Source organism: Urocampus carinirostris, chromosome 20, assembly GCF_059441175.1.
Source record: "Urocampus carinirostris isolate Australia breed hairy pipefish chromosome 20, RoL_Ucar_1.0, whole genome shotgun sequence".
In the NCBI taxonomy this organism is placed as follows: Eukaryota; Metazoa; Chordata; class Actinopteri; order Syngnathiformes; family Syngnathidae; genus Urocampus; species Urocampus carinirostris.
The window spans coordinates 16731936-16741591 of NC_142368.1; the positions used below are offsets into that span (position 1 = coordinate 16731936).

The following is a 9656-nucleotide window of genomic DNA, read 5'->3' on the forward strand; positions in this document are numbered from 1 at the left end:
TAAAGAAGAAAATAAATTGCTTCTGGTTCGGTTGCCGGGGGCAACAAGAGAGACATTGTCCACCTCAATCTGGGCTGCAATTTGGTTAGCCTGCCGCCGATCCTGTCAAACGACCAAAACAAAAGGAGTGGAAAAGTCAACATTCGTTCAATATTTCCACGATTAGAACCTTCCTCTTGTGTTGCGTAATCACTATTTACTGAGCAAAAGGCAAACTACCCGACATCTTTGCCACGCTCTTGTTTCGTATCCATGGCGACCCTGGATCGCATCCTCTCGCTACCAAAAGCAGATAAGCCTAATTTCTGTCTGATTGCCGGGCCACTCGACAATGACCGATTCTGAGGAGGTGATTCCCGACTCCTCCGTCTTTTGAAATCCCTGTTTCAAAATGGCGTTTGGAAAGGAACTCGTGCAGTGGACTGTCGAATCCGGACGACAGCAAATTTAAGGAGGAAACTCAACTTTGTTTTCGTCCAAGCTGCACCGGATTTTTCATAAGTTCTCTAAAACAAAACTCAATTTATCGTACTGACTAAAATTCAGAAGCCCGTACAATCACGATTGTCAGAAACCGAACAGACAGTGGACCCAGTCGCGTAACGTTTTCACACAAGCTTTATTTTACGGGATCGGGGCAGTCATGCACATGAACACAAACGCCAGCGAATCGGGGATCGTTGGATGGAAGAAGTGAGACAGACAAGTCAGGCGCGGGAAAACAGGAAGCCAGGGGCAGACGGGATCGATACCAGATACAGCATACACGAGCAGATACCGGACAGGGCGGGACAGTCGGGATCGATACCTGATATTGGGTATACGAGCAAGATACCGGACAGGACGGGACAGACAGGATCAATATCGGATACACAAGAAAGATATTGGACAGGACAGGACAGACGGGATCAATACCAGATACTGGATACACGAGCAGGATACCGGACAGGAAGGGATCGATACCGGATACTGGAGACTGGAGCAAATTACCGGAAAGGACGAGACAGACAAAATCGATACCGGAGACTGGAGCAAGATACCGTACAGGACGGGATCGATAACGGATACCAAAGACTGCAGCAAGATACCGGACAGGACGAGACAGACGGGTTCGATACCGGATACTGGAGACTGGAGCAAGATACCAGACAGGACGGAATCAATAACGGATACTGGAGACTGCAGCAAGATACCGGACAGGACGAGACAGGCGGGATCGATACCGGATACTGGAGACTGGAGCAAGATACCGGACAGGACAATACGGACGGGATCGATACCGGATACTGGATCAAGATACCGGACAGGACGAGACAGGCGGGATCGACACCGGATACTGGAGACTGGAGCAAGATACCGGACACGACGAGACAGACAGGATTGATACCGGATACTGGAGCAAGATATCGGACAGGATGAGACAGGCGGAATCAATACCGGATACTGGAGCAAGATATTGGACAGGACAGGACAGATGGGATCGAAACCGGATACTGGATACACAAGCAGGATACCGGACAGAGTCAAAATACACGTCTTGCAAATGCAGAGGTTCGTTGACGGACTGACAATGAGTGAATGAGAGCACTGAGTTTAAATAGGAGGGGAGCCAATCAGGGAACGAGCAACAGCTGGCGCCAAACGAGCGGGCTCAAGTGAGGGCAATGGGCAATCGTGACACTCATCCTTGCGCACATGTCAACGTGATAGAGAGAAGACTAAATATTGCGACTACATAATTGTGACTACATAAGTGCCTTTCAAACAAGTAGTGTCGGCTGAGTAAATATTTTACTTTGGCAGCAGGTGAATAATTATCAAGGATATTCTTCCTACCGGGCCAAAAACTGTGACATTGTATTATGCGTTTATTAGTCCGATAACTGTAGGTATCATAACTATCACGTATCCTTACTTAGTTAGTATCTAGTGTCAGCATTATACACAAGTGTTCAAATACTTATTTGCAGCTGTATCACACTAATAAATCGTTAAAAGAATCATACACTGTGATTTCTGGATTTTTCTTTTTAGTTTATCTCCCTCACAGTGGACATGCACCTACGATGAAAATTTCAGACCTCTCCATCTTTTCTAAGTGGGAGAAATAGCAAAACAGCAGGCTGTTCAAATACTTATTTTCTTCACTGTATATTATATTTTATGTAGTAGTAGACATATTTGGTCTCTTCTCTATGACTTTGTCATGTGCGCAGGGGATGGGAAAGTTTAAGATAAGTCACATGGCTCAATATGTCTAAAGTTGTGACTGTACGGACTTCTGAATTTTAGTCAGTACAGTACTGCAGCAGCTAGTTTTTTTTCAGTTCCTGCCATTTTCTTGTCTTTTTTCCTGTCTCTGTTGAACCCATGCCTGGTCTTTAATCGCCAGGAACTCATTCACCTGGGACTGATAATATATCAAGCTTCGGCCAAGTCATACTTAAGACTTGCAACATTGGTACCGCTCGGCATTAGGGGCTGGAATCACTTGGATTGAGCAAGGGGGCTGGGAATCCCCTCCTCTGTATCAATCTCACAGAAGGAGTCCAGAATGTGAGTGTGTTCTTTACTCTTGGCACCTCCCACTAGGGGCCAATGGCTTCAGTATATACATATTTTCTTTATTTTATTATCATATTTATTCTTTTATTTATTCACTTTTGCAATGTTGCTGCTAATGTTATCGAACTATTTCATGATGTACATCAAATTTAGGCCAGTCAAGTCACGTCCAGAACAAAGGGTAGACCCAATCGCGTAACGTTTCTCACAAGTTTATTGAGATAGAGCAGACCTGGGCACTGCATGATTTTTGAGGTTTCTCTGATCCAATACAGGTGATTCCAATCACCAGTATCGTTAACGAGCACTTGCTAGCTTGCTAACGAGGTTATAATTTGTATCACCTGAGTTAAGGAAGAGCAAACTTCAAAATCTGGCAGGACCGGAGTGCCCAGGTCTGAGATAGAGGGAGAAAGGGCAGGGTCTGCGATCCAGTGCTCGCTAGACGCAGGAAGCAAGTCGCTCTCTCAAACAGATTGTGATCCGAATACGGAAATGGAACTTCCGTAGCGGGCGATGGCGGTGTCAGGGACGGGAAACCAGGTCGATAGCCGGGACAGGAGAACAAAAACGTGGTCGAGATCGGAAATTAGTCGTAAGCCAGGACGGGAGAGTAGACGTAGTCGGTATAAGAAATGGTTCGTAAGCCGGGACGGGAGAGCAGACGTTATCTGGATCAAAACAGGTCACAGCCAGAACAGGAGAGCAAAAACGTGGTCGGGATCGTAAATAAGTCGTAAGCCCGGACGGGAGAGTAGACGTAGTCGGGATCAAAAATGGGTCGTAAGCCGGGACGGGAGAGCATACGTGATCGAGATCAAAACAGGTCGTAGCCGGAACAGGAGAGCAAAAACATGGTCGGGATCGCAAATGAGTCGTAAGCCAGGACGGGAGAGTAGACGTAGTCGGGATCAAAAATGGGTCGTAAGCCGGGACGGGAGAGCAGACGTGATCGAGATCAAAACAGGTCGTAGCCGGAACCGGAGAGCAGACGCGGTCGGGATCAAAACAACTCGTAGCCAGAGACAAACGGAAGCAAAAACGGGACAGGTGGGAGTCAGGGTCGAAAAAGGCTAGCCTTGTATACACAGACGTTCGCAGATGGACTGACAAAAGGAGATTGACAGACCTGGGTTCAAATAGTGACAGGGAGCCAATCAGAACTCGCGGCGGTTGGCGGCAAATGAGCCAGCACAGGTGAATCACATCAGTAATCATGACAAGTCATCAAATTTAGGGCAATCCATTACCTCATCTCATCTCATCTCATTAGCTGCACCGCTTATCCTCAGTAGGGTCGTGGGGGTGCTGGAGACCATCCCAGCTATCTCCAAGCAGTGGGCAGGGGACACCCTGAACTGGTTGCCGGCCAATCGCAGGGCACACAGGGACAGACAACTCGCTCATTCACACCTAGGGACAATTTGGACCGGCCAATTAACCTGAAATGCATGTCTTTGGCATGTGGGAGGAAACTGAAGTACCCGGAGGCAAGCATGGGGAGAACATGCAAACTCCACAAAGTAAGTCCGGTAGCTGGATTTGAACCCACACTGGAGGTTCCCAAGACCTTAGAACAGTGCCGCACACGCGCTAACCACTGCGCCGCCGTGCTGCCCCAGTCTATATCTATCTAAATTTTTTTAATCTTACTTTCTTTAGAGTCTTTTATAACATGGCACGGTTAATGTTGTTGTAAACTGGGTTGTAATCAAAAACAATAAAGTTAATTCTATTCAATTTTTTGTAGAGTTTCTGAAACAGGAAAAAGGAAATTGGACAGATACACTGTATCGGTCAATAGTAGTGAAGTTTTGGGGGGTTTGTTCCACGATATATATCTTATAGCTTCTAGCTATTTTTTGTGGTCTGTTGTGAAATAGAAGCAGCTCAACGAAAGTCTGTGTTCTTTTTATTTTTGGAGCAGCGGTCTTGCAAATGTGCGAGTTATTTGGTTAGCAAGGATTCAAATATGTGTAAATGACGAGGGGATTTGAAAGAATTTGTCTAGGCTGGACATTTAAATACGCTGGCTGACTTTTACGTTTGGATTCCTGTTGCCGGCGCCATAGTCTATTAACATGTTGCTATTAGCATGTCGCTAATAGCTTTTTTCCGAATTTGTCCTTACAAAAGCCAAAGTACTGATTTCTTTAACAAAATCAGGCTAAGATGATTCAGATCAGACCTGTTACACAAAAAAAAGAATTCTCAAATCAAATTTGATATCCACTGACATATTATACTAAATTACAATTGAACCTTAGTTTAGACTGGATTAAATTAATCCCAAATTTATCCCCAACTCTAATTTTGTCAGGAACCGGAACAGGATCAGGACCCAAATACGTGACCTTTCTCACACAAGCCTTTTATTTGACGGGAAATGGGGAGTCATGCACGTTAGGCAGCAGACTGGCATGGAATGATAGGAAGCCAGAGGCAGACGAGATCGATACCAATTGCCCAAGCAGATATCGGACAGATCGGGTCAATACCGGACAGGACCGGACAGACAGGATTTATATCAAAACAGGGTATCAATATTACAGGACAAACTAGACGGGAACGAAACTGGACACCAATATTAAACAACGGGACAGACAGGATTGATATCAAAACAGGATATCGAAATTAAACAGGACAAACTAGACGGGAACGAAACTGGAAACCGATATTAAACAGGACAAAATAAACGGGAACCATACCGGACAGAAAATACCGACAGGAAACAGGACTAAGTCAAAACCCGCGTCTTGCGGGCAGAGGTTCGTTGACGGACTGACAAAGGAAGAGTGAGAGCACTGAGCTTAAATAGACGGAAAGCCAATCCGTCAATGAGCCGCAGCTGGCGCCACATGGGCAAGGCCAATTGGGCGCCATGGCAACCGTGACAAATTTCTAACCTTAACCTTTACACTGAACCCTAAACCCTAAGATGAACTCAAATCCAAACACTAACCTAACCTTGATCCAAACCTTTAGCACTTATCATTAACTCCTAACCCAGGGGTGGGCAAACTACGGTCCATGGGCCACATATCGCTCTTTAATCTGGCCTGCCAAACAAAAATAATACAAAAATAATTACTCTACATATGATGGTAAAATATTATTACAAATAAACACGTGTTGTTGTTTTTTTATGAATGTGTACAGTGTTTAAGTGGCCTGGAGAGGGATGGGCACCACCAGGCCGTACCTGCCCAAGACACACCATAGGAAATGGTGCCCCTACGATTCTAGGGGTTAAGGGATCCAAACAACCAACTGTGCTCAAGACTAACATTCAAATAGGGTAAACCAAACTCTAATCAATCCATGCTTTTTCTCCTGTCCTGTGTCAGGTTTAACCCAACAGATGTACAAAACCTATATACAAAAAAGACAGAGAGAACGTGATATTTGATTTACTTGCAAGGAGTAATATCCATAGTCTACCCTAAGGCAGTCTGCTGGATACTCTGAAATATTCTTATGCTCCTTGTCTATTTATTGTGTTCGGAAGGCCCTAATTTACATAAGGTCTCCTCTGCTAAGGGAAGGGGAGTAACAAAACAAACAGTTGAGACCTGTTTATACGATAACATGTTATCCATAGCAAACAAAAACTAGGTGGGCCTGCGGTCAGAGAGGTCCCTTATCTCGCCGCAGATAAGCTTTCATCCTGTTTCCTCCTTCTTTAAACACAAACAAGAAAGGCACATTGTGTACAAAGAAGATAATGCAACAGTAGAATAAAATATTTACAGTTTAAATCCATCATTTCCCTCCTGTTTATTCACTTTGCACTATTTCTCTTTGTCATCCAATAACTTCTTCTCTCGATTTTCAGTTACAGAATCATGTTATAGTACTCATGTTACACTTAGAGGTTAAACTTTGTCGTCTGATTCACCGTAGTCAAAAACTTCTGAAAAAAGATCTGGAAAATGTAAGGAAGCATCACCGTCATCACTGTCTTTCTGAGCTTCGCCCTTTGGGGTGAGAAGTGCATACATTTCTGATACCTCTGTTTTAACAGGCTGTATAGCAGTGGTAATCATTCTGGTGCATAAAACTCTAATGCAAGGGATACAACAACATCCACATAAGGTGAGGATAGCTGTAAATACAGCTATCGACATGAGAATAGACAACACCAGTTGTTTGTATCTACCAAACATGTCTCCAAACCTGTCCCACATTGATGTGTCAACTCCAGAATGGTCTTTCATTTTGCTGTTAAGGGACCTGAGTCCTTCCAAAGCTTTGGTGAGACTCCCGTCAGCTGCTGTATTATTAGGAATGAACGTGCAGCACTGATCACCAAATATGGCACAGACTCCTCCTTTTTCTGCTAACAGCATGTCAACAGCAATTCTATTTTGGAAAGCCATAAGGGAGGTAGCTGACAACTGCTCGTGGATGGCGGAGAATCCTTTTTCAGTATGGTTGCCCAGTCTCTGCACGTTATAGTGGATGTAGTTGATTCTGTCTACATTTTTGTTCATAGTGCACCACCAACATAGGATTGATTCAAAACCAGCTGCTACTTGATCTGCTAATTTGTATTCATCAGGAACACCTCTTGGAATCCCTATACTGCCTATGTAAGTAGGGTCATTTTCACTCCATCCTGATGATGATCTCTTCTTTCTGTTTTTCCAGGTGTGGGGATGTACACTATTTGCTTTGGACATTAAATCAGTAACTGAGGTTGGTGTGATGGATACTGGTAAGATTAATGAGACTGAGGCGCAGAGTCCTGTGGTGTTATATGGTAGCTTGTCATACAACTTTTTATCTCCACACCACCACCAGATGTCACTCCGAGACTTAGGCCTAAAGGTTATGTCTACTGTCTGCACTGAGTGACATTGATTGCTGTCTAATTTACCCATTTTCTTGCCTTTACCTGTCCTGTTTATGCAGGAGAAATTTCCTTCAGCCACTTTGTTAGAGAATATAGGTTTTTCCTTTTCATCCGAGGTTAAAGGGTAAACTTCATCCCATGATGAACAGTTTGTTGAAGGTGTAGTATTATTCATCACATCTGCCAGACATTTATACTCTAAGGCTGAGGGAACTACTTGCAAAACAGGTCTGGCTCCCATGCACACTACACAATCTGTTTTTGCTGCTTGCGCAGCTTGTTCTGCCATTAGAAGCCAGTTGTTATTTATTTTAGAAATGCCTGTGCTAATTTGAAACCAATCATCTGTATCAGGTTTTACATAAATCCTAGGTTTGATAGGAGAGCTTGATTTTGGCCCTAGTGTAAAGTCTGGTTCTGTAGTAAGGGACGTCGTGATATTTGGACATAACAGAAACACAGTACAGGGGTCTTGGGCATGTGGTCTCCATATACATAATGCTAACCCATGACATGGTGGGTTCTGATATGGCCCAAATTTATCAGGCTTTCCAAAAGGGTTTTGGGTTGTATTGACGTTTAACGTCTATCTATCATTTGATTTGGTTAAGGAGACCTGTCTTTTCCACCTATTGGAGCGCATGGAGGATCCATATGATCCTTTATTCCATGATCCAGTAGTGGCAAAGACATATTCCCAATTGTGGGAGTTCTCCAAATTGTGTCCCATGATGTCCCTGTTACTATCCAGATACCAGTCATATCCCTTCCAACTATTTATGCTATAACCTCCAACTTGTAAGCTCCGGTCAAAAGTGAACACAGCCTGAATGCTATTGCTTTGGTAACAGAAGTACAGTTCTTTTGTCGTGTGTTGGTCTCCATCAGTGGTATTGCACGGGTTCTTTATTTGTCCATTTTGCACGTTATTTGACCATCCTATTCTTCTTCTTTGCATATCGAGGTCTTTTTCTCCTAGTAACAACAACATTACTACTATTGCTCCTATCGGTCCACATACCGCCACGATTTTCTTATGCGTTGGAGTGAGCATTCTACCCGTAGATCTGTAATTCCTCCTAATACTTCCAGAGTTGTGGACAATCTTCACTGGTTTGAGACGACTGCAAACTATAATTACAGCCCCCTTTGTAGCCAGACTTCCTCTGAAAGTTTTGTTGAGGAACTACAGCTCTACAATAGGTACCACAATGCTATCACAATGACGCAAATGAGGACGGTTACGGTGTATGCTAAGATAGAAATAGTTATTTTAGTCATATTTAATCACTTTCTTACAATGTGTCAAATGAACCCATGTGTTTCGTTCTGCAATCTTTACTGCTGTGCCTGTGGTTAACAACACCTGGTAGGGCCCTTCCCACTTAGGTGAATGCCAGTGTTTCTTCTTTATGCTTTTTACCAGGACCCAATCTCCTGGTTCAACTAACTGGCTTTCCTGTGGAGACATGGAAAGTGTATCATCGTTATTACTGAAATCTGCCAGTTGCTTCTGGTGCTGCAACATTTTTCTCATGTAATCAGCCAGAGTACTTTCATCATCAGTTTCCCACATATTTTTAAAGAATGGTAATCTGTAAGGTCTACCAAATAATACTTCATATGGTGTTAGCCCATTTGTACTGGTAATGTTAATATGCAGTTTTACTAATTCTAGACATTTAGTCCATGGTCTTTTGGTTTCTTCCATACACTTCCTAAGACTGTTTTTTATAGTTCCATTCATCCTTTCCACCAACCCTGCACTTTGTGGGTGATAAGCACAGTGATGTTTTAGGTCTATATGAAATGCTTGGCCTATTTTAGTTATTATTTGATTTACAAAATGTGAACCATTATCACTATAGATCTTTTCTGGAATCCCATAACGTGGAATTATGTCTTGGCATAATGCTTTAGCTACTGTTAGCGCATCTGGGTGTTTTGTAGGAAAAAGCTCTATCCATTTTGAAAATGAATCTATTATCACTAAACAGAACTTTTTCCCTTCACTATTGTTAAGTTCTATAAAGTCCATATGTATGTGTTGGAATGGATAATCTGGTTTTGGAAATTGTCCTCTCTTTGGTCTTAGATTACCCTGAGCATTGTGCTTTGCACATATCAAACATGTTCTACAAAAATTTTTTGAATAGGAGTTAAAACCATAGGTTGTATATATCTGGTTTATCAATCCTACCATCCCTCCTGTTGAGACATGTGTTTTCCCATGGCT

General features: G+C 43.2%; 1 protein-coding gene across 1 annotated transcript; it reads right to left on the reverse strand.

Annotated features, from left to right (window-relative positions):
- Positions 1 to 6065: 6065 nt before the first annotated feature.
- Positions 6066 to 7834, reverse strand: LOC148346392 (uncharacterized). Its single transcript, XM_088325040.1, has one exon. The coding sequence runs from the start codon at positions 7707 to 7709 to the stop codon at positions 6441 to 6443; it is 1269 nt and encodes a 422-aa protein (XP_088181166.1). The 5' UTR covers positions 7710 to 7834; the 3' UTR covers positions 6066 to 6440.
- Between the last annotated feature and the right edge of the window lie 1822 nt (positions 7835 to 9656).

Coding starts and splice junctions, on each gene's coding strand:
- LOC148346392 (XM_088325040.1), bottom strand. CDS start 7,709: ATGGCAGAACAAGCTGCGCAAGCAGCAAAAACAGATTGTGTAGTGTGC.